The sequence below is a fragment of the Xiphophorus hellerii genome, chromosome 15 (assembly GCF_003331165.1).
Source record: "Xiphophorus hellerii strain 12219 chromosome 15, Xiphophorus_hellerii-4.1, whole genome shotgun sequence".
In the NCBI taxonomy this organism is placed as follows: Eukaryota; Metazoa; Chordata; class Actinopteri; order Cyprinodontiformes; family Poeciliidae; genus Xiphophorus; species Xiphophorus hellerii.
Genome location: NC_045686.1, coordinates 21,856,168 through 21,881,598, shown reverse-complemented (window position 1 = coordinate 21,881,598; position 25,431 = coordinate 21,856,168). Strand labels below are relative to the sequence as shown.

Sequence of the window (25,431 nt, the reverse complement as noted above, 5' to 3'; positions counted from 1 at the left end):
CTTCTACCATTACTCAATTCCTATTGTTAATAGAACTGTTTGGTTATGACTATTAGAAGTTTCTTTTACTAACATTTGTAGTTTTAACAAATAAATGCGATTATACTTGCTTATTGTTTTTATTTAAACAACATAAACATTTTGTGTGGCAGTTTACAAAGGTTTCTGTGAGTTGAGCAAAGCACTTATGTTTTCCACTTTACAGTATTTTTTTCTGTTGTGATTTTATATAGGTTTTATGTCGATTCTTTAGAGTGTTTGATTAAAATGGCCCAATTGCCTGCTGAGCTGGTCATAATGTTCTGCAGAGGCCCATCATTTGATCCAGGTGTGCTGAACCAGAGAAAGAGCTAAAACATGCAGGGTACCGGCCATGGACTGACTTTGGACTAATTTAGGGAGACTGAATGCAAAAACGAGCCACACACTTCAGATTGTTACTTGTAAAAACGTTTGAACTCTACGTATATTTTTCCTTCCACTTTGTGTTGACCTGTCATAGAAAGTCCAAATACAATACGTTTAGATTTGTGTTTGTAACATAAGAAAATGCGTAAAAAAGGTAACATATAAGGTGATTTGATCATAGTTTATTCATGTTTTAGAACCGTGAATAAAATACCCTGCTTTCAGGATACTTGATCATATTTTGATCCACATAAAAAAAAAAACTCCAACTCAGATCCGTCCTCTCAGAATGGGTTCAGCTTCTGCGTTCAGGCTCCTGCAGGAGATGATAGATGAGCGTACCTGTCTGCGCTCCCAGCAATAAGTGACTGCTATTTTCTGCTAAAGCGCCTTTTTTAGGTCCACTCAGGCAAAAGACGTGGACCACCGGCTTTCGTCAGCTGGTTCCAGCCGCCTCAGGCCTCAGTTTAACTGCTGGTCGTACTGTTTACCTTCCCGTTCTTTGAATGCAGCCAGTGGAGCCATGACAACCATGTGCAGGAATTGGATGTTTTAACTTTATCGTCTTCTCTTTCACTCAAAGTCCATTAAGCGTAGATTTTGAGTAAAGGTGAATGAGATTCAGATAGCATTGAGTATTGAGTGTGAGTAGTGATGGGCAATATGGACCTAACCTTTAGATAAATTGATAACATTGAGTAAAAATAGCACATTTTGTGATTTTAAGGTATCGACAGTTTGAGTTAAACATAAATGGCTTTTATTCAAAACAGAAGAGCCACAGTTATACATAATGTCGCTGAAAAATACAGCAGATTGATCAGTACACTTACAAGATTAAAAATGTAAACAGATTTCATGTCAGGAACACTTGCTAAATTTTAAAGTGGTGTAAATATATTTATTGAGTAGGATGAACACAGACTATGCTAAGGCTTAAAATTTTATGGCATTTTATCCGGTGATAATAAATGTGATAAGAGTTTTCCACAAATATTTGGTGAAAACCGAAATGTACTAGTCAATAGGCATCGTTTTTGAAGAAAGCAGCGGAAAAATACTTTGAACATCAAAAGTAACAGTCCAAATTTCCTATTAGGTTTTTGGGCTTCTAAGCTTTCCCACTTAGGGTTTATTAATATTCCAGAATGACTCATTGTTATCTTAATTGGATTTTATAAGAGATGGGCAATGCCCTGCGACCGGTCCAGGGTGTACCCCGCCTCTTGCCCTTAACTATAGCTGGAGATAGGCACCAGCAGCCCTCCCGACCCCACTAGGGACAAGAGTGTTAGAAAATGGATGGATGGATGGATGGATGGAAGAGATGGGCAATAAAGTGACGCCCATCTCTAATTTTGGACATAACTACCAACAGGAAGATGTTTCAGAAACCAAACTGGAAAAGTTCCATAATTATAGAGTTCTGACACAGTCTTCGATCTGAAAATCCAATATGGCTTCTCAGCTTATGAAAGCATAGAGAGATGTAGTAATAAGCTGTGTTTTATACCTGAATGCTACTAATTGTTCAATTGTCTCAGCGTTGTCTAACCACATTGAATGCAGTGGTTTTCAATGGGTTGTTAATATGTTGGAGCTAAGTCTCAGGCTAGCTTACGATCTGGCTGGTTTTCTGACTTGAATTTGAATCACAGTAAAGTTTAATGCTACACAAATCACAAAATGATTGTTTGCTTTTCTGACACCAGGCAAACATTCTTATATGATAAATGAGACACGGCTGATGTTTGTGTGTTTTTGTTGGTCAGGATAGTTTGTTGCAATTGTCTCCACATTTTTTCTGAAATCTACAACAACAACAAAAATCATTTTTGACTAATTGCAATATGATCAAGTAGCCTGAGGACAACAGTTACCAGCCAGTTCAGCAAAGCTAAAAATGCTAGCATTACTAGCTTTGTGCTTCACATTCTTCAGGTTTGACTTTAAAAGAGCAAATTTTCCTGAAAAATATTGAGTTCTTAAGACAAAAGAGAAAAGCAGAGCTCCAGTTTTGCATTCTGAGGTTGTTTTGAGGGAACTGGAAGAAGAGCGGTGGGTTTTTCTGCAGGTGGGAGCTGCCAAAGTTGAGCTTTTTTCCTGTCCAGTCAGCTCCTGCGGGACTGTCCTGCTTGTTCCGAGAAACGCTCTGCGTGTTCAGTAAACAAAAACACAGAAACAAAATGGCCCCTGCCTAGACGCAGGCCTTCGAGCCGCCGCGGCGCAGTGGAGCTCCTCTCATACGTATCCATGAAGAACATTATTAATTTTAGCTTAATATTCGACACCTCCACCATAGCAAAGCCGTTCCAGTCTGGAAATAAGTAATTTAATACTGATTGTCCAATATCCACAGTGGAAATGGTCTAAACTCAGCCCTCAGCCCTAATCATTGTTACCTTCTCAATGAAGAAATATAGCAGCTGCAGGAAGTTAATGTTGCCTTAAAGTTCCCATTTGTTGTCTCTGAAATCCACTTTGGTGTCTGTGACGCAGATCTATTTTGATGGTCCGGTGCTGCCATCTTACTGCCATCTGTCCCTGCTTCTGCTCATATAATATCATACTTTTGAGTGCTGAAAAGACTCTAAAAAGAAATTAAAAGGAAAGCAAAAGAATAAAAAGCTAAAGTTAACAGACGTTAGTGATTTGAGGAGAGAAAACGGCATAAGCATCCCGTAAACAGGCAGCCGTTACTCATTTCTGCGTGCGTACGCAGGAAGCGGCGTAAACAGCTCGAGTTGCTCATGGATCTGTGGCTCCAAACGTATCGTTTTCACCCCAGGGTCGGCCACGCCTCTGGCCTTGTTGTTGTAAGTTGAAACCAGCGTCCGCGTCCACGCCTTCCGCTTTCACTCTGAAATCATATCCAGGCGTTGTATGTTTGGGTCGGTGAAGCGAGAACAGTCAGCACATTTCCTGTTTGTTGTACCTTTCCCCGCAAGCGCGCGCGGTCTGTTCACTGTTTGCTAAAGGACGATGTCATGATGTGGCCAAGCAGTGGCGTTTCCATGACGAATTCCACCATGTCGTTTGTATTTATGAGACATAATCCAATTCAGATTTGAGCACTTTATGTGTTTTGAATTTTGATCCAATGCACTCTGGATTATTTAAAAAGTTGTTAAAAGTACATTCATTTGTATAAAGTTTCACCATTAGCATCACTAGCGTTCTAAGGTGCTTAAATTGTCTACAACACAGAGGCACCTTATCATGTTATTAACTGGACATTCTCAACACGATGTTACAACAGGAAATTTGTTTTGGGTGCACAGACAGACAATTTTGTGGGAGTGCTGCCCCCTACAATAACATTGTAAGATATCTTAACATACTTAAGGTGTTTTCTATGCAAGTCCTGAATGACTCAACAATGTCCATCAAGTAGAATCATATGAAATCGACTTTTTTTTTTTTAGCTTTATATTATGTTACATTGTTATTCCCTCAACAAAAACATACCTGGAGCGTACCCCTGATTCTTTCATTCATGTATGAGAAATCCTTTAATATCCATGGCAACCATTCAACTGTGCAAAACGCCTGGATGAACCTAGCTCCCCCTTCGAGGACGAAGCTCCTCCTCAGAGCTGCAGTTTCCAAGCCTGACTCACCCCACTCAGCTCCTTCAGACTAGCCAGCAGCGATTAGCAAAGACCTGGTGGAAGCTCATTATGTAAACTACTTCTCAGTGCTAAAAACATTGTTAAAGGGTTAAAAAAGGAGCCATGTTGTGATGACTTCCAAAAGGCGGAGTTTCAGAAAGAGCAGGAGTTTCTTAAACAGACATGAGGCCCAGTTTCAGAGTCAAATTTATTTTAAGTCATATTTAAGATATACAGTACAGACCAAAAGTTTGGACACACCTTTTAATTCAATGAGTTTCCTTTATTTTCATGACTATTGACATTGTAGATTCACACTGAAGGCATCAAAACTATGAATAACACATGTGGAAATATGCACTAAACAAAAAAGTGTAAAACAACTGAAAATACCCCTTATATTCTAGTTTCTTCAAAGTAGCAACCTTTTGCTGTGATTACTGCTTTGCACACACTCTGCATTTTCTTGATGAGCTTCAAGAGGTAGTCACCTGAAAAGGTTTTCACTTCATAGTTGTGCCCTGTCAGGTTAATAAGTGGGATTTATTACCTTATAAATAGTCATGAAAATAAAGAAAACCCATTTTAATTAGAAGGTGTGTCCAAACTTTTGGTCTGTACTGTATATTAGCATTTTTAGAATAACTGAAGGTAACAAAAGGCACTATGTGCCTGGAAACACATCCTGCCCCTTTCAAGGTTTTTAGGCCATCAGATCTGTCCTGTTTGCCAAATTTGATAGATAGAAACCTGGGAATTCTTTCGGTAAAATCCAGAATGGGACTGCAGTATTATATCCTGCATCATAGATCCCAAGGCCATACAAGGTTTTGAATAGCAGAGCAGCTAAATGTGTTCATGTGTTGAGCTGGATTAGAGGATAACATCTTGACGGAACGCTGCAGCATCTAAGAAAAACACGAGGAACGTCGTGCTCCGCTGCCGCTCCGATCGCTTCCTGCCCTGGGATTCCATCAGCTCCGCAGAAAATAAATCCCACATCTGCTGTGTTTATACGCTCATAAAGTAGAAGTGGCTCTCCGTTCAGGCTGCGGTGGGTTTGTGCAGAAGATCCTTGGGTGATTACCGGTTATATGTTTATCTGCAGTAACCTGCAGCACGGAACCATCTCCGCTCCTTTTTATTTTTCCTTTTAGCTGTACAGCATACAGCCGTGAGCGCCCCCTCCCTGTCATATCCGGCTCGTCAACCGTCATCTTCCCCGGAACCCGCTATCCGCTGAAGTGTCATCGGCAGCGGCCACATGGTTATGAATGTGACTGTGCGGGCTCCAGACCGAAGAGGGAACCGAATACAAACAAATGTCTTTGGCAGGGTGTGCTCACAAAGCTTTGTTCTTATTTTAGTCCTTTTTTTTAATCACAGCATATTCCTTTGTACGTTTTGTCATCTTTTTATTTGCCTTTGAGTCTAAAAATAAAGAGCCCCAATCTGCGCCACTGCTTTTCTTCTTTTACCGCCTTGTTTCCTCTGCGCATACGGACCGGAATAGACGCCGGTTAGTTCTGAATCAAAAGCCTCGTCCACGCCCTCAGGCTGTCTGATCTGAAACAAAACGAAGCTGAAACATTACAGGCACTAAAAACAATTCTGTTTTCTGTTATTGCTCGATGACTGCAGACTCCGACGACATTTTGGGGATTTTACGTACCACCCAAATATCAGTCGTTGGTGGATGAACCTTTAGCTTCAGTAGATCGTTGATAGCTCAGAGTATCCTATAATGTCTGCTGTATTCCAACTCTCCATCATAAACCGCTGTTGGCAAGGATACAACATGCCCTGTAGAATTTGCATTGGTGTTGTATAACATGCCTGGTAGCGCGTTGTGACGCAGATTCCTTCTGAAGGCCCCTGTTTCTCCACACAGACATCTTCATCTACCCAGTGGTTCTAGTTTTCTGAATGATCTGAGAAACCCATAATAACAGATATTACAGATGTTATAAATCATCCTCAGAGTGACGGTTTTGTAATGTGATTGATAAAGCTGGTGTTGGAGAACCAAACAGGTGTGGTGGATAAACTCAGAACATTCTGTTTTACCGAAAGGTAAAATCTTAACTTGCCTTTACTTGCTTATTTACTCTACAGCAAACGAAACATTTAACGACTGGTAGTGAGTCTTTTGAGCGACTCTCCCTTACAGAATTGTATTAATTCATACATATTAAGAAGTTTTTTTATTATGAATGACCCGTTTAATGTCATCCACCAGCATCTCCCTAGATTCAGTCTAGATTTTGACTAGGCCACTCTCCTAGAGGTGTGTGATACCGCACATCCGATTCCAAGTAGACATTTTTTTGTGCTCGAGTTTCGGCATGGTACTCTCCTATAGACTTTCAGTTTTTTTCTTCTTGAATACGGTGCTTCTCCTATATAATAAATATAATTTTAAATGAAATAAGTAGCTATGACAGTGTGTGCAGAGCATTGCGAGCAAGAAAAGTCGTGAAAAACAGAGAACGGCTCTCACTGTGACTCAAGTCCTATCGTTCAGAGTAAAGAGCCGGTCAAAAGAATCACATCCTTCACGTCATTCGTTGTCAAGTCGCTCTTGAAGTTGGTAGACTGGCAACTCCAGAAAAGGTTCACCATTGTTCCGTGTTCTCCATTTGTGGGTAATGAGGGTCTCTAGAATCGTAAAGCCTTACAAATGACTTTGTAAATCTTTCCAAGTTGCTTGACATCAAATACTATTTCCTATCTGTTCTTCAGTTCCTTTAGATTGGTGCATATTGTGGATGTTTTTGATCTTGCCTTCTTGTTGTCAGATAGGATCTACTTTAGTGATTTTTTTCATTCTACAGGTTTGACAATCAGTCCTGGTGGTAATTGGGGAAATTTGACCGAGTCATGATTTCAAATCTGTCTCTATTTGCTCAGATAATTTTTAATTGTTTGCCGATCTGAAACATTAAAAAAATGGAAGAGGGCAGAAACTTTTTCACTGCTCTTTCACAGCCGTCAAAGAACCAAACCCACACGTCCCTGTGGCACTACAGCCACAGCGTCACTGCAGTCTGAGACTTTGTAACTAGCACAGACTCAGTCTGTAGTAGCTTTAGGTGCTGCTAGCATGCTAACTTTTGACATTTTTGTTTGGCTTTTGTTTGAGTTCTTTATTAAAACATTACAGATAAAGTTAGTGACTTTAAAAACATTTAAAGTTGATGCCAGAGGTTTCTGCAACCCTGAAATCCAACATGGCTGCATCACATAGCAACAGTAGTAACAGCTGAAGTGATAAACTCTTCATTAAATGACCTAAAGATTCAGTAGTTGGTAACCTTGTCTGTAAACAGGTTGCTGCAGCGGTTTAATGAATAATATGCAGATGAATGCATTGTAATCGTTTTGCGTTGCTAACAGTTAGCTCCCTCAGTGAGCAAAAGGCAAACTTGTTTTTGTATCTGCAACTGCAGCAGAGTTACGCTAGGTATGAGGTCATGACCTGTTTCTGATTACTAGTGACCGACTTCTCAAACATTATGAAGAACAACGAGGTGGAATTGATGCAAGTCACTGAGTACAAAACTAAACTGGTAGAAACTGTTACCAACCAAAGCTGACAACCAATCCAGCTATATAGTACCTCCAGTTTTTCTCCACTTACCCGTGTGTCTGTGCCATGTAGGCACTAATGGTGGGAACAGATGAATAAATGATGGCTTCTTGACTTCTCTTGGTCAATAATACACAACATTTTTAGAGTAGGGCACTGGCATGTCACTGCAGGGGCCTTCAGCTTCAGACACTTGGTTTCTCAGACTGAGGTTGCATTGCTTTGCTTTCTGGAATAGAAGTGCCACCTCACTGGGACACTTTAATGTCCTTTCATCTGTTGGCAACCTCTACATAGATGTTAGAGGTGACAAGTTCAGAAGCCCTCTAGTTCATTCTGCCAAGAAATTTTCTGGCCAGAATAGTTGTACTGTCCGACCAGTGAGTTCTGATTCTCCTTCCAGTAGACGAGGCGTTCAGACTGCCGCAACTGACTGCTTTCCATTCAAAGGAGAAGAAAGCCATCCAAATGGAGAGGTTAATTTCAGGTGTCTGTATATAGGATTTTGTCCCCTTAGGTTATGTAAATCATAAATAAGGAGTTGGGGTGTTTTCTCACCTGATCGTCCGGTAGACTCACTTTGATTGGGAACCACATTGCAATATTTGGTCCATTTTCAGCTGGTGTGGTTTGTTTTCACACTGCAGTGTCTCAAACTAACCAAACCGCTTGAAAGCCCTGTTCACCTCCACACCTGTGGTGGCGCTGCACCAAGAACCACTGAAGGAAATAACATAAAAACCTCTGAAGAAGACACTGAATGCAACTTTGTTCTTCATGAAATGTAAACACAAATGGAGTGGCGTCAGAGTTTAGTGGTTGTAGGATTTCTCTTTTGTTGTTGGTAAAAGCCATTTCTCCCGCTAGTGGTAGTTTTGGTTTGTTTTGGGTTGTATTTACCCACAATGCCCTTTGCTATTGTTCTCTTCCTGCTTTTGGAGTGGTCCGCATTGACATACGCATTCGAAACGCACCAGTTCACTTCAACCGAATCGAGACCGAGGTTTTTAGGCAGCCCAGAGTTCGATTATGCATTCACACCTCCCAAAACGAGCCGGGCTTTCTAGGCAAATGAACCAGAGTTAGATTAAAGCAAACTAAACGCTTCTGGTGGGATTGCACACTTGTGCATTTTTGACTCGGCTCGTTCTTCGCCACCACAAACCAGAGTGTGTCTTAAAGTGTTAGTATCACAGATTTGTTTAGCAGAGAAACCACCCTTCATGTCACGGTACAACTCATTTAACTTGTCTGGTTTCCTGAAACAGACCCAGCTTTTTAGGTAGAATCCAAAAATGTGTATGGTAGTTAAGATCAGAGCCACACAAGGAGCCAAATGCTAACCTTTAATATCCAATCTAACACTAATTACTGTGTGTTTGGGGTACATTGTGCTCTTGGAATACCTTATTCAATCATCCAGTTGTTGATTTAATGTGAAGTTGATGAATTTAGATTTAGAGGTGCAATTTCCCCTAAAAGTTTCACTCTGACCTCTAAAGACATTTCTTCAGTCTTTCGCTCCTTTAACCAGATAGAAACAGCTGGCACTTTATAATTTTTTTTTTTTTTAAACTTCACTTGATATACTTCACTAGAATGTTTTTGTCGCGCTGACCTTATCGAATTGGTGTCATGAGTCGTACCAAGTAACGGGTTACCGTGGTAACTCCAACAAACATCTGGTAATGCGGTGGCAATTTCACCAGGAGTCTATGAAGGAGTTATGGTTCTCACTATTTGCAGGAAATTTTCTGTATTTCACTTTCATAATTACATGAGTCGTTCAAGAGGTAACAGACAAACATGCAGAGCTGAATAAAACATTAAAATGTGAAACCAATACTGGATGTCAAACAACATGGACCAACTGGCTCACCGGACAGAGAACCATTGTGTGTCTTTGCCAAGTGACAACAAGGCTCTGCAGTAAAACCAAGGCAAACAGAATGAATTATCTTACGAAGCAAAACCTGAAGCTTTCTGCAATTAAATGCATCATGTAATACATCGTGAATTGTTTTGGTTGTTGAGATGGAGAATCTGGGAAATGCCCGGTGATACAGCGTGAGATTAAACGCTCCACGCTTTAATTCTGTCCAATTAAATGCTAAAAGAAACAGTCAGAGATTTAAGAGGAGAGTAAACATGGTGAAGACTGCAGAGATGAGGTAGAGCTGTTGTCATTTTGTCATCTAGGATTTCATTAAGCAAAATGAATGAAATTTGCACTTATGTGTAGCAGAAGTAGGAAATATTGCCACCTAATGTTTTTGACCATTTTTGTGGAAAAGTCACAATAATCTTGTAGAACGGATTAGCGTTAAAACGTGCAGAGATCTGTTGATTTTGCGTGAAATACTGGAGGGACTGACTGATGTAATTTGTATCATACATACAGAAAAAAACTGCTTTGATTTGACTGACAAAAAAATAATATTTAAGCACACAGCTGTTATCTTGAAGTTTTTATTCATGGAGCCTAGAGGGCCGCATAAGAAGCTGCGGTGGACCAGATTTGGCCCCCTGGTCTCGGGTTTGACACAGGTGACCCACACAGTCATGGAGAAGACGGCTGACTTGACATTATCTAAGAAGCTGTCTGTCCACAGAGCGCTGTATCCAGTGATATTATTTGGGAAGTTGAGTGGAAGGAGAAAGTCTCACAAGCATTAGCAGTAACAGGAACGTGGAGGTCTACAGTATATCATCCATTCAAGTGTTTAGTTGAGATTGATGAATTATTGCTCATATTTAGTCACTTCTGAACCAGACGCGACACCAGTTCAGATCAAAGATAATTTAGCATTTATTTTAGGACAGAATCCATGTTGTTTGAAGTCCGGTGTGAAGTTTCCACAGGAGTAATGATTTAGGATGCCATGTCATGCATTTGTTTTGGTCCGCTGTGGTTTATCAAGTTTTATTTTTCCTGCTGCTCACAAGCTTTATGGTGATTCTGGTTTCATTTTCCGGCAGGAGTCACAAACGTGAGCTAAACCTCACATTTGTAACTTTCAGCAGGAGTCTCCACTGACTACATGTTCTTTATGGTACGTCAACATATTGTACTTTCAGTAGGGTCACGTTTTTTATTCTTGAAGGGGCTGAATTTTGTAAATGTAATTTTTTTTAGCTTTACATCAGGTTATAATGTTATTCCTTCATCAAAAACATACCTGAAATGTTGCTTTGATTCTTTTATGCATATTTGAAGAATCCTTGAATCTCCATGGCAACCATTCAGGGTGCCTAAATGGTTGCCCTCACAAAGCTCCGCCTACTTATCCAAAGCTCCGCCTTAGAGCTGCAGTCCCCACGCCTTCTCCATTGGGCCCCTTCAGACTAGCAGCAGCAGCAATTCACGAACACCCGGTGGAATTAAAAATCTGCTGAGCTCATCCTACCAACTACTTTTCAGTCCAGCAGTTGTAAACAGCATCATGGAGAAGTAATGTTGTGAAAACGTGCTGAAGGTGGACTGTCGGATAGAGTAGGAGCTTCTTAAAGAGACAGAGGTCTGATTTCAAGGTGTCAGATTTCGAAGTTAAATTTCTTTTAAGTGTTGTTTGATATGTTCAGCATTTTTATATCAGCTGAATGTAACATAATGCTATAGTGCTAAAAAATGGAACTATATTCCTGGAAAGTTCACAATACCGCCCTTTTAACGGTCGGCTGTAATGAAAAATTTTCTAAGAAACCAAAACTGAATTATCAAACTTGCTATGGAAAAATGCTTCAAAAATGTCACAGACTTCATAAAGAATCTATAGTATAGTTAAATTTTTTGAATTGAATTGCTGAAATAAATGATGTTGTCAGATGTATTCCAATGTAATGAGATGGACTCTGTCTTCTAGTCAGCAGTAATAAAAGTTGAGTGACGTGTAGCAACCTGTAGCTATGGCACCTTTTTTAAGCCATAAATGAAATCAGCAAACCTCACTCTGCCCCTGACCTCGGAACAAAATGGAGGCACTAAAGCGAGAGAGTACACGCCTGTTTGCACGCACACACAACAGCAGTGGCGTACGGTTGGGTTTGTGTATTCAAAGCACCAATCAACAGCCTGTATTTATGATTTTAATAACCGGCAGTGTGAGTCCTTCTTTTTTCCATTCCCTGTTGCTTCGCTGTCATCCTGTTCGCGTCAGGTGAAGAGGTCACACTGCTTACCGTTAGCCACCATAAATGTCAGCGGGAGTGTAACAGCCGATGACAGGGTTATAAAAAGTCAGGAGCAAAGGACACACGGGTCTGTGGCGACTCAGAGCCGGCAGACACGGCGCATTGGCTGGGTTGTAAATCTAAAAAAAATGTGGGTTTGTGAATGGAACAAATGGAGGTTGGGCCACAAATATGTCAGATTATTGCTGGAAAGAAAAAAACAGTCTCATGGAAACATTGTCCCAAAGTGTCTCTCTACGTATCTGTATGTGCATGTCTGTGAAGACGGATGCTGCAGTATTCTCTCTGTAGATTGAGAAGATGGCAGAACTGGATTTAAATAAAAACATTCATAATTAGCATTATATTCAGGTGCTCCAATCATTTCCTTCCCCACAAGTATATAAAAGCAAGCAGCTTGGCAAGAAGCCTGTTCTGACAAAAATGTGAAGTAATTGGTTTTCCTCAGGAACTTAGTAGAACTCCAGTGTGGTTTCATAACAGGGATAGAATGAACTTGAGCAATAAATCAAATCAATAATTTTCTTACTAAAAGTTCCACAGTGAATTGTTGGTAGTGCCACTGCAAAGTGGATGTGATGGTAGGCTGGTTGGCTGGTTGGCTGGTTGGTTTGTTGGTTGGCTGGTTGGTTGGCTGGTTGGTTGGTTGGTTGGCTGGTTGGCTGGCTGGCTGGCTGGCTGGCTGGTTGGTTGGTTGGTTGGTTGGTTGGCTGGTTGGTTGGTTGGTTGGCTGGTTGGCTGGCTGGCTGGTTGGTTGGTTGGTTGGTTGGTTGGTTGGCTGGCTGGCTGGCTGGCTGGTTGGTTGGTTGGTTGGTTGGTTGGCTGGTTGGTTGGTTGGTTGGCTGGTTGGCTGGCTGGCTGGTTGGTTGGTTGGTTGGTTGGTTGGTTGGTTGGTTGGTTGGTTGGTTGGTTGGTTGGCTGGTTGCGGCTTGTTTTCGACCTGCCCCATAGTTCCAGTGAAACCAATCCATTATGCTAGTTTTCCGGGTCAACAACGACTCTTAACATACAGCTGGCGCTGCAATGGAATGGTTTAGATCATTCATGTGTTAGAATAGCCTAGTCAAAGCCTAGACCTAAATCTATTCTGTGAAAAGACTCTGGTGTTCACAGATAATCTCCATCCAATCTGACTGAGGCAAATATTCAGTTGATTCCCCAAAAGACTTCAAGCAAAATGTGAATTTATAAAGTAAAACACAACTTTTAAATGTGTTGATCTATCAATATTACAATGAAGTTATTAAAGGTATGTTGGCAGTAAAACACCAAAAAAGTTAGAGGTTAGGACATTTCTGCCAGTTCTAAATCTTAAGCCGTCTCTGTATCTCAAAACAAAATGAGGATTCTGTCTCAGTGAACTGCCGGTAGCTGGATTTAAAAATGAAATGTAACTCAGACAGCCTCACCAGAATCTAAATCAGATGGCGGGCTCAGGACAAATGTCTGTCCTCTGTAGTGGAGGTATTTCCTGGATGATAGCGCAGCTTTCCTAACGACTCACAGGTCACCAGTTTGATCTGGAGAGCGATGTCTCTCTGAAACCAGTGAGAGACATCTCTTACTGGTTTCAGTGTTCGCTTCACGGTGGTTCTGATTTAGAAGGTATTGCGACAGCCAGTGATTTACCAGGCAAGAACGTGCTGCTTTTGTTCACCGTTCGCTCTGTGTTTCATGAGAAAGCCTGACGCTGGCAGTGTGGAGGGCAGCCAAGATGCAAAGCGCTCAGCTTTTGATTGGGGATGTAAAGTAAAAGGTCGCTGCAGCCTGTGAAAATTTAATTGCCTCTACTTGAGTTATGCAACGACACGGGTAGGCGATGACGCTCCGTCTTCCTTCAGTGTTTTTGATCCAGGCATGAAGCTCTGCACTGCGCTGACCACTCTGGGGTTTACGTAACCAGCGCGGCCAAACGCCGAAACAAGGCGAAGAGCCGAGAGAGAGAGGGTGTGTGTGTGTGTGTGTGTGTGTGTGTGTGTTGGGGGGGGTGAAACATGGGAAGAAGTGGAGCGGGGAGAACTGGAACAGGCATGTTGCGTAAATACAATGGTTTCCGGCTCAACGTGCAAAAGCTTCATTTAAATAAACCGTCTCCTGAATGAATGCAGAGGCCTAATCATTATGATGCAGCTGTGGATTCAGCGTAGCGTCTGTCCACATGCATGGAGGCAGACGGGCTCCTTTCACTACACGAGCTAGATTCACATTGAATTCTACACATACGTATTAAAATGCCAGATTTTAGTGGACAGAAATATTCTGTACCATTAATCCATGGCAACCATTCAGCTGTGCAAAACGTCTGGGTGGACCTAGCTTCGCCTTCGAGGATGAAGCTCCTCCTCTGAGCTGCAGTTTCCGAGCTCCCCCTTCCTGCAATTCCCCCACTCAGATCCTTCAGACTAGCCAGCAGCAATTAGCAAACACCTGGTGGAACTACACTTCTGCTGAGCTCATCATACGAGCTACAGTACTTCTCAGTGAAACCTGGTAAAAACGTTGCTGAAGGGTTAAAAGAGGAGCCATGTTGTGATGACTTCCAGAAAGAGCAGGAGCTTCTTAAACAGACAGAGGCCCAATTTTAAGGCATTAAATGATGAAGTCAAATTTTGTTTAAGTTATATTTAATATATAGGATTTTTGCAACAACTAAACTAGTAGAATAATTACTTGATTGTTTTGTAAAATGGTACCATGTGCCTGGAAAACACATAATACTGCCCCTTTAAAAGAAAAAGATATTAAGAAGCTGAAATAACAAAGTTGGATAAACTAACATAGTTAAACTAAAACCTTGTTGAAGCAGCTTTCAATTCAGTTCCGCCAATCAACCTTCATGGGAGCCAAGACGAGAATGGCTTGACCATCATCGTCTAACGATGTGGACAAGAAATGTCACAAGATGTAACCAAAAACTTCAACAAAGTAATTTAAGAGTGTACACACTTCTATGTCCAGCTTTGTGTGTTTTTTTATTCCCTCAAACCGATTTGTTTGTTTTTTTCGGCTGACTTGTGAAGGATAAATGTGACACTGAAGGTCGAAGCGATTCCTTGTCTCCTTCTCAGAAACCTTCTGATGTGGGTGTGTGCGGAGGAAGGCCGTGTGATCGCACCACGGCCAGGCTTCGTGATGCGATGAATAGAACCAGCAGATGCTTGTTGTGATGCGACAGAGCGCACCTGGAGCTCTGGTGCAATATATCAAGCAACCGCTCGCTGCGTCACAACAATGAGACGTGTCCAGTAGGCCCAAATCTTCTGTTCCAAATTATACAGACTCCGTTCTGAAAGGCATTGACACCCAGGAAGGTTATTGTACTTAGTAATATGCTTAGCACATAGCAGAAATGGCAAAATATTTTAAAAAATCAATCTGATTAACTGTATTGGTTGGTTTATTTGCTGATTCCTATAAGGTTAAGTCAAGGGATGAACAGTTTGTGAACAAAAGAAGGTTCCCGGTGTTAAAAATGTCTCCAGACAGTCATGAAATTAAAAAGAAACATCCAGCTGAAATTTGCCTAATTAGGTTTAAGTGTATATTCATGGGAGCCCAGAGTGGTGAGGAATCCGGCGATATGAAGCCTCTGTGAGCTGTTGATACTCAGCAGGTCAGCTCTGCTATTACTTGATCGAGTACCCATGATGCAGAAGGGGAAAATGTAAGAGAAGGAAGTTTATTTAATTCTTAAAAACATCTGGTACTAGTGCTAACGTTAACTTGGCTCGTAAGGATCCAGAATTATCAATCAAGCTAGCTAGTCACTAGCGTGTGTTTGCTAAGTTGTTTTATGTGCTAACAACTTGTACTTTTTTATATATCTTTACTCTGTGATGATTACCTCTCCTGTCCTTGAAAGTGGAAAACACATGGTCAGGTACCGGGTGAGATGGACACAAACCACACACAACCCTCTGAAGAAGACACTGAGCACAACTTCCTACTTCGCAAAATGTAAACAAACATGGAGTGGGGTCAGATTTTAGTGGTTGTCAGGGAAAGACCATAAGCTATTTCTCTCACTAGACTCGCCTGCTTGTTTTGGTTGTATTTACCCAGAATGCCCTGCGCTGTAGTCCGCTTCTTGCCTTTGGAGCATTTGCATATGCATTCAAACCGCACCAGAGTTCACTTTTTGGTCCACATCAGAGTTTGATTGCACATTGACACCTCCTCAAACGAACCGGACTTTCTATGCAAATGAACTAGGGCTGGATTAAAGAGGACTGAACAGAAATTATAGTTACAAACTCTGTAAATCAGGTCTTGTGCCAAAGATACTTGTAGTCTAGAAAAGCAATGTGCCTCAGAATGGAAAAGGTGCATTTATGGATGTCCTTGAGCTATACATGGTTTTTACTGATACTTATAGAAAAATATTTTATTTATAGGCCAAGAGAATTAGCTTTTTCATCCATCCCTGTTGTTTGCGAATGCTCAGATTTACAGGCGTACCAGAAAACGTGGATACAAAGTTTCTGACTCTGTATTTTATTTGTAAAAAAAAAAAAAAGTGACTAATTCCATTAAGCTTGTAATATGTTAAAATCTTTGTAGTATGTTAAGCAAAATTAAAGTCCGGGCTTCATTCGTAATATAACTTCATAGCAATAAAAACATACATGTTGCATGGTGTTCTGACTTCACATTTTTTCTGAATCAGAGAAAGGAAACAAACCCGACTTAACAGAGAGGGCAGCCATCTTGCAGTTGGAAAGTTGAGATGTTATGAATGCATTGGTGACCGGGTGAATATGACTCTGATGTAAAATGCTCTTAATGTCAATATGAATGGAACTTTACTTGTGAACTCTGCTGACTCTTTTTGGCTAATCTTCATTTTACTCAGGAATTTTACACAGGAAGTTGGGGATATTCCAGTTGATTTTCCTCCTGTATTCCGGTTTTTAACCTTCATAGTCATTTTCTTCAACAATAAAGTCCTCACTAGATTACACCAGTGTCTGCTAAACTCGGCTAAAACCTTCATTTTCTCTCTCCGTCTCTTGCAGCCCACCCCTGATTCCCATTAGGATCTTCTCTTCCCTCTTGGAGACCCTCTCCACCCCCCACATCCAGCAGCCATGGCCGATGACACCGACATGCGCAATGAGCTGTCAGACATGCAGCAGCGCGCCGACCAGCTGGCCGACGAGGTGAGAAGAACTCACTTCTGCCCGGACGCAGCTGTTCGGCGTACGGTGGAGTGAAAACACGCAAACATCCGCCTCGTAACCAGCAGAGATGTAACAGCACACAATGTTACAGCTGAAAAATGGGAATATAGTGAAAGAGTTCAGGATTTTTTGTAAATCATTTTAGAAAAAGAAGCTCATATATTTTTAAACAAGTGTTTGACTCATTTTCATGTCAGGCCACACCAAGATGCAACCAGAATGTATTTATAAAGCTTCCTACTAACAAACTGTTAAAATATTAGAACTTTCTCCTCATTCAATGAAAACTTAGAAAACATGTAATAATATTGAACATCTTTTCACTTTGATGTAATTTGGCACTATACAAATAAAAGCTAAAAAAGTTTTTATTATAGTTCTATTTATGTGGCTCTTTAGACTCTATAGGGCCACATAAATATTTACAGCAGGCCAGATTTGGCCCACGGGCCTCGAGTTTGACACATGTTATAAAGATTCATTACAGAGTGAAATAATTCAAGCGTTATTTCTTTTAATGTTGATGATTACGGCTTACGGAGAACAAAAACCTGTGGCCTACAAACCAGAACAAAAATTCTCTGATTCAGAATTTGGAATATTACATAAGGATCAGTTGTGTCAAACTCAAGGCCCCCGGGGGCCAAATCCGGAGCTCCTCTCTGTTCTTTGTGAGAGCATGTCAGACGGAGAAACAACGTCGCTGTGATGGCCCGGAGCAGACTGGCCCAGAACCCTGCAGCTCCACATATGACTCACTGTGGCACAGCTGAGCAGAATATTAAACACACACACACACACGCGCGTCGGCGCAGAGCATGCACAAAATGGCGGCACCACTATTATAGCTTCTTTTTCCTTTTCTTTTTTTTGCTTCTGACTTTAAAGAAGCTTTTAGGTCTGGACGTTGAGAAAAATCACAGAGCTGCTGCTTTAAAAAAACTAACAAAAAAAACAGTACATTTAGAGCCGACTGTCGTTTTCAAGCTGCTGTGTTCGTAATTTCAGATGGAGAATAATAATTCCATCTTTAATCTCTTCGCAGTCACTGGAGAGCACTCGCCGTATGCTGCAGCTGGTGGAAGAGGTAAGAAAAACCCGCAGCACTGATCAGTCATCCACGGGAAACTACAGCAGTTTGTAAAAAAAAAAATATAGAAAGAAGTCAAAAATGAAGTTTTGATCCACTTTAATTCATAGTGCAGGTGCGTGTAGATGCAGAACCTCACAGAAAGCACAGAACCTTTTGTGATTCTGCAGCCTTCAAACAAATCTGAAAAGTGTGGCATGAATTTATATCAAGCCCAGTTTACTCAAAAGTTCCTAAATCAGTGGTGTCCAATTCATCTGTGTAGCTTTTCTATGCAGGCCTCAAAGTTTTGTTAGAACATTAGAGAACAAACGTTGTCATGGCAACCGAGGGACAAAATGGAGGCGATTAGTAAAGTTTAGTAAGTAAAGTTTATTTATAAAGCGCTTGCCACAGACGTACAATCACAAAGTGCTGTACAATAGAAAACCAACACAAGAAACGCAGTGAAATCTAGATTAGAGCAGCTTTATGTTATAAAACAATACCATACCACAACTATTCATCATGCAATCCATAAATCTGATTTTCTTTATATAAAAGAATGACCTAAAGAAAACCATGCTGTTAGAAGCTACAAGCTTTGTAGAAGAAGATGCTAACGCTGCACATCACATCAGGCTAACGCTTGTGGTTCTGATGCGACAAAATGCAGAAAAACTTATTTTGTCAGAGAATCTAAGAAACAAACACACCTCCAGGGTCGTAATTCCTAAAGACATAGAGGATCACAACACATCTGGGAATGACTCAAGTTTGTACTCTTGTCAACTCAGAGTGAAAGGAGAAAAAAGGCGATACGTTTTTAAATGCAAAGTAAAAAAATAAAATAAAGTTCAAAGTTCACCTTTAATTTGTGCGTTGCTCCCTCGATGTCGGGGTGTTTGCGTCTTCAATGCCGTCACCGAGTCAACCATGAGTCAACTGAATGATGGCAACACTTCACAGGAAATGAGCAGGCGTCAGCACGAGATGAGGCGCGCACACACACACACACACACATGCACACCCCAAAAACATAAAGTACATTAAAGTGAGCAATGCTAATGGCTAGAAGATGATAGCATAATGCGCAGAAAGGGAATACATTAACAAGCAAACACAGAGAGCAGGAGGGAGGGAAGACGGAGACTCTCAAGGTCAGATTGATCATCGTCGGTTCTGTCAAACCGAGGAGGAACGTGAGAGAGAGGTTCAAATCCCACCGGGCCGATGAAACGGGGCGGAGAGCAGGAGGGAAGTGGCGGCAGACTGTGGCAAAATAAAAAAAATGTAAAAACACAGGAATCCATCAACATGTAGATCTGTTTTGTTATTATAGCTAATCCCTATTTGCATTACTAAAACAGTATATATGACTTTTAAATTTCCTCCCTGAGATAAAATGTTTCCTTTTGTAGATTAGTGATCTCTGCTCAAAATTAAAAGAAGAAATTTTCAACGTTGAAAGATCTGGAAAGAAACCAGTGGAAACGTCCAAAAACTGATTAGAAGAGGGTTGTAAAAATTTTCATGCAAATGTTTTTATAAAATGTGAAATAAAACTGCAATTTTTTTTTGTTTGCTTTGTTTTGTTTCTTTCTTTATTTTTTCAAAATTGAAACTTTGCACATTGTTTCATTCCCTATTGAGAGGCGTCAGATAAAAACTTTGCGGTAAAATTACTTAGTAGTTAAATCTAAATCAGCCGGGATCTAAGCTGTGTGTTATCAACTCCTGAACAACTGAACCTTTGGTGAATCTTCATGTCCCATAAAGTTTTTGTTTTCTTTATCAGTCACCTAAATCTTTTGATAGTGCACATATGTTGGAACGAAGGCTGTAAAATGGACAAAGTTCTTATTGCCCTGACTTTACTGGCTGTGTGTATTTATTTTCTACTGATTTAACGATCTCCTGGCCACCTTGGGCTGAAATTTCAATTCTCTGAACGGAGCCAATGAACGACCAGAGGAGTCAAATTATTATTAGCTGAATCAGATAGAAAGTAGATACCATTCAAGCATTCAGCATGCAGAGGTGAGTTCAGTTTTTATTGGTATCAAAAGATAGATTTAGCCTTTAAAATTTAGCTTCATTACCTTAATGTAGTGGATTTTTTTTTACGCCTTTGAAGCCCGTAAATAAAAATGTTTATATTTTACATTAGAATGCCTGAACAGTGTGTTCTGCTAAGGAAAGCTCTAAATGAAAAGTATCATAGTGCATTTCTAAAATAAGGTTACTGAAAAGAAGAAGATTTTTTCTTTGCAGAGCAGCAGATTAAAATGTAACCATCGCTGTCGTCATCCTGATAAACTATGACTTACAGATTGTCAGGTTCATACAGAATCTGTTTGGACCGGAGAAAGACCAAAATGTTAACGACATCTTATCACACTGTTATGGGGTTTTTAATTTCCAGGACATCATTGTTGACCATCCTGTTGACTTCTGTTCTGTCTTGCCCCCCCTCATCCCTCCACCCTCCACCCCCATACCCCTGTGATCCGGCCCTGGCCTTCCACAGAGCAAAGATGCTGGAATCAGGACTTTGGTCATGCTGGATGAGCAGGGAGGTGAGTCAACAAGAGGAGAGATGGTCAAAATGTTTTGCTGTGTATTTAAATTATACACAGCTGCTATGTGTTCTGTTTTTTTTGTTTTTACAATAATTGTAAAAATATATTAATGATCACATTTTAACTCTGTACTTTTGATGTTTTTCATATGATAACCAAACATTTTGTGAACGAATGAAATATTCCATTGTCAACTGCTTGAAATTTGATTTAAAACTAATTCATTTTTCCCTCCTTTTTGTTTATCATTTTATTTTATTTCAACTTATGCTTTGAGATTTCTTTTATTTATTTCTTTTTACTGCATGCTGAGTTGATTGTTGAAGGTTGGGGATTTTTTCATTTCTTCCTTTCAGCTTCTTTTAACTTCTCTTTACGTTTGGCTCACATTCTTCTTCTTCTCGGTTTGCCTGACCGCTTCTAATTAATTTGCCACCAGCTGTTTATTTCTTTCTTCTTTATTTTGTCCTTACTTCCTCATCGTTCTTTTTTATTTCAGCTAAGAAAGACAAGAGAAATCTCAAAAGTGCCAAAAACTCTGACAGATCTCTTGGAGAATATTTCCAGTTTTCCACTGCAGTACCTCTCCCCCCCACAGCTCAGCGTTGTTTTCAGACTAAATTGTGTCTCTGGGTCAATTTGCCCCTTCGCCACGTTGTACCCCAATTTTCTATCAACGTATTTCCGTTTTGTCCTTTTCTACTTCCTGTTTGAAGGTATAAGAAAACCGTTTGGTGCCCATCTGCTCAAAACATAGTGGGCTTTTCTGGTAGCTCAGCATCTTCATGAATTATGAGGACAAATACTGAAATCTCACAAAACTGAACTTTATTGTGTATCCTGATGACCTTGTATCTCACCAGTTTGCAAAGATGAATTTAACATCTTTGTAAATAACTCTCGGTAACGTCCTGCTGATAAATATTGGCATCTTTCATAAAATAGTTTAGTCAAAAAACTTCAAAGCGGATCCTAAGATATGTTATTTTAGAAAGAAATCAATCTACAACCTGTCCTATGTGTGTTTATGGCAAAAGGTTATGTGCGTCAAACATGTAGTGGTGCTTCTGCTGGGCTGATCAAAAAACTCAGACGGTGACAAAAAAAAGTGTCTAAGTTGGTCTCCATTTCCTGCTGGAAATCAGACCATTTCTTGAAGACCGTTATGAAATTTCACAAATTAATTCATTATTGATGCATCATTATGAAACATCCTACGGTACGCAACTAGGAAACCAAGAAACCTACAAAGGTACAAAATGGCGGAGGGGCGAAATAACCAGCAGTTATAAATGGTCCTTTTGGTAGCTGGTGGTTGAGTAACTCTCGCGCTGTTCTCAGATCTGTTTACGTTGAATCCTTTTACGTAAATTAAGAACTTACTGGGGTAAAACTCCCAGTTCAAAATCACGTATTTATTATTATTTACAATGAATAAGGAGCTGAAGTTGTCTCTGGCTGTTCGCCTTCTAGAAATGGCTCATGGTTAAACTGGTCTGGGAACAGTTTTGCCAGGTGTACAAAGAAAAGAAGTGGGGAAAAAAGAAACGATCGATTTAGCTGGTAATGACAAAATATTCTATCACTTCAGCCCGCTTAGTGATTCGTACAATCCCTGGTTGCGCCTTGAAAGTGTAAAAACTATACAGAGAGTGCACTTAATAAAATGTTTTATATGGCAAGAGAAAAAAAATCTACCAGGGTTCAACCTCTGGAATGAGGGATCTCAGCTCTCCCATTGACTAGAAGTCAAGTTTCATCAATTCATAAAGTTTGCAAGAGGGCATTAATTCTGTCAACAGGGAATGTAAGCTGTAGTCTGTCTGTGAACAGTCATGCGTGGACTCTAATGCATCGAACCCCCAGAGCATTTCTGCACCTGCAGATTATTACTAAACGTTCTGTGATGACCGACTACCTGCAGTCTGGGAGCTGAACTCAAAATCCACATGGATGTCCTCTCATCGGACTGAAAACCTTTAGTAAAGGAGAAAATCCTGGCAGTAGGAGCATTCGTCCACTGAAATCAAACTAATCATGAATATGTCTATAGTACTAACCTAACTTTAACACTTTCAGAAGTGCATGCCAACCAGGGATTGAACGAACCCTAACAGTCGGTGAACGAGTTCCTGAATCCACTCCATATTTAACTGTGCCACATGCTTTCACTCTACTTATTTCTCTGTCCCAATACAAATTTGCTTTGAGAAATAGTTGGCAACTCACCATCCACCACATCAGCATGCTAAAGCCTCTAACACCTACGAACCAGAGTCTAGTCGCAGTCGTGGTCCAGTCAAAGTCAGGAAAATACCAGATCAGATTGTACATTCAACTTATCTAACTGAACAGAAAACTTGTAGGATTGCTAATTCATTTGCTTAGCAACCATGACAACTGTCACTAGCAATGAAACCCGAAGTGCAAAACAGTATTTCTTTGCCTTTTAGATATTAAAGGATGAAATCTCAGACTTTTATGTTGATGTTTTAGTCCATGGCACTGAGAAATTCAGACGTTTGAGTGCAAAAAGAAATGCAGCATGAGAGTGACAACTACTCATTTTGCAAAGGAAGAAAAATATTCTTATCAGGAATAAATTGCTTCATTGCAGTTTTACTGTCCTGAGGCTTTCACATGTAGAAAAGGAAATCCTGTGCAATTTTAAAGACTTAGTTATGGTTCAATTGGCTCTTCACAGACGAATTGGAAAATAATGAGCATGACTGAAGAAAGTTTTGTTTGGATATAAACTACAAAAAAACTCTCTCTTGCTAATACTCAAATGGCCGATAAGCTTAGTTTTTTGTTTAGCTACAAACCTGTAACTAAACTGTATGTTTAGCTACAGGCTTAGCTTAGTCACTAGCTAATTTAGTTAATGCTCACTAGCTTTAGTGTAGCTAATTTAGCTAGTGACTAATTCTCACTAGCTTTAGTGTAGGTAGTTTAGCTAGTGACTAATGCTCACTAGCTTTAGTGTAGCTAATTTAGTTAGTGAATAATGCTAACTAGCTTTAGTGTAGCTAATTTAGCTAGTGACTAATGCTCACTAGCTTTAGTGTAGCTAATTTAGCTAGTGACTAATGTTCACTAGCTTTAGTGTAGCTAATTTAACTAGTGACTAATGTTCACTAGCTTTAGTGTAGCTAATTTAACTAGTGACTAATGTTCACTAGCTTTAGTGTAGCTAATTTAGTTAGTGAATAATGCTCACTAGCTTTAGTGTAGCTAGTGACTAATGTTCACTAGCTTTAGTGTAGCTAATTTAGTTAGTGAATAATGCTCACTAGCTTTAGTGTAGCTAATTTAGTTAGTGACTAATGTTCACTAGCTTTAGTGTAGCTAATTTAGTTAGTGAATAATGCTCACTAGCTTTAGTGTAGCTAGTGACTAATGCTCACTAGTTTTAGCGAGCATCAATCATTCAATGAAATTTATTCCAATACTGTCACGGTCCACTTTACTATAGTTAGCTAAAACCCATTAGCTGTTGCTAGTAGGCTAGTTGATGAGTTCTGACTATATTTTACGCCATAATAGGAATCTCAGCCTACCAGTTTCATTCCCAGTCTTAAGTTTTAGCCAATTGTTGGTTGGCTGAGTGTTGTTCTTCTGTCGGCTCTTATGCTACGTTAGCATAGTGGCCTGTTGTGAATAGTGTTGTATTCATTGGTTTTTTTGGTGACTTCTAACCATATTGCAGGCGAGTTGTCTATAATCGTGCTCTACTTAACATGGTTAAAGTCTTCATTTCTCCTGTAAACTCACAAATAGCCATTGCAGTTTGCACATGAGGTCACACACGCTCACATCGACACAGTTGCTGTTCATCATATATCATATTTCTGTCAATCAGTCAATGAAATTCATTCCACTACTGTCATCCCTTTGTCCTGACCAGAGCAACTCGATCGTGTTGAAGAGGGCATGAACCATATCAACCAAGACATGAAGGAAGCCGAGAAAAATTTAAAAGATTTAGGGAAATGCTGTGGGCTTTTCATATGTCCATGTAACAAGTAGGTACTGACAATGTGCCCCAAAGGTTCTTTGCATATGTGGTGGCGTCCAGTTTTTCCTCTTTTTTTTTCTTTCTCTCGTTTTGTTTTACTTTCTTTTGTCATAGTGAGTGTCTGAAGTTGTTGTCTTCTCTCCTTTGTCTTCTCTCTCTCTTTCTCTCTCATCTTCTTCCTCTCTCTCCTCGTGCTTCGTTCTGTGGGGGATAAATGACTTGTGTTTAATCAGAGCAACTGGAGCGCATCGAGGAGGGAATGGACCAAATCAATAAGGACATGAAGGATGCAGAAAAGAATTTGAACGATCTAGGGAAATTCTGTGGTCTTTGCTCCTGTCCATGTAACAAGTAGGTGCTGCTTGCCTGCCTGCCTGCCTGCCATTTAAATATGCGACTAAATACCAAATAAAATACCACAAAAAAAAAAACAACAGAGGAAGAAGTGACATCACAATGGCCATTAGCCAATAGTCTGCTCTGCTCCTGTTCAGAAACAATAATAAAAAAAAAACAATCTTAGCCATACAGTGGGGACACGGGTGGATATTCTTTAAAATAGTTCTAATCTCACCCTCACATAGAGGCACTTTGTCCCTAAAGTCGAACTGAAGACGGATATTTTTCAGTGTGAAAGCACTTCCCGCGTCAGTTAAACTCAAAAACTCACTTTTCGCTCATTATTCATGATTGGATTAGTGAAGTTTCTTAGTCCATTGTTCCATATAAAGATTTCTGTCCTTTTCAGAGGACATGTGGGAAATAACAGGTGATGCAGTTGTC

At 40.2% G+C, this 25,431-nt stretch overlaps 1 protein-coding gene across 2 annotated transcripts in view; it reads left to right on the top strand.

Moving 5' to 3' along the window:
* Positions 1-25,431, top strand: part of snap25a (synaptosome associated protein 25a) — a 38,367-nt gene that overhangs the window by 2,574 nt on the left and 10,362 nt on the right. Inside the window, exons 2-5 of one of the 2 annotated variants that reach the window (XM_032585340.1) lie at positions 16,815-16,958; positions 18,025-18,066; positions 20,579-20,627; positions 24,538-24,655. In XM_032585340.1, the coding sequence (XP_032441231.1) occupies positions 16,887-16,958; positions 18,025-18,066; positions 20,579-20,627; positions 24,538-24,655 (281 nt within the window). In that variant the 5' untranslated portion in view covers positions 16,815-16,886. Of the gene's footprint in view, positions 1-16,814; positions 16,959-18,024; positions 18,067-20,578; positions 20,628-24,537; positions 24,656-24,881; positions 25,000-25,431 lie in introns of both variants that reach the window. The other variant, XM_032585339.1, reaches the window with a different exon arrangement.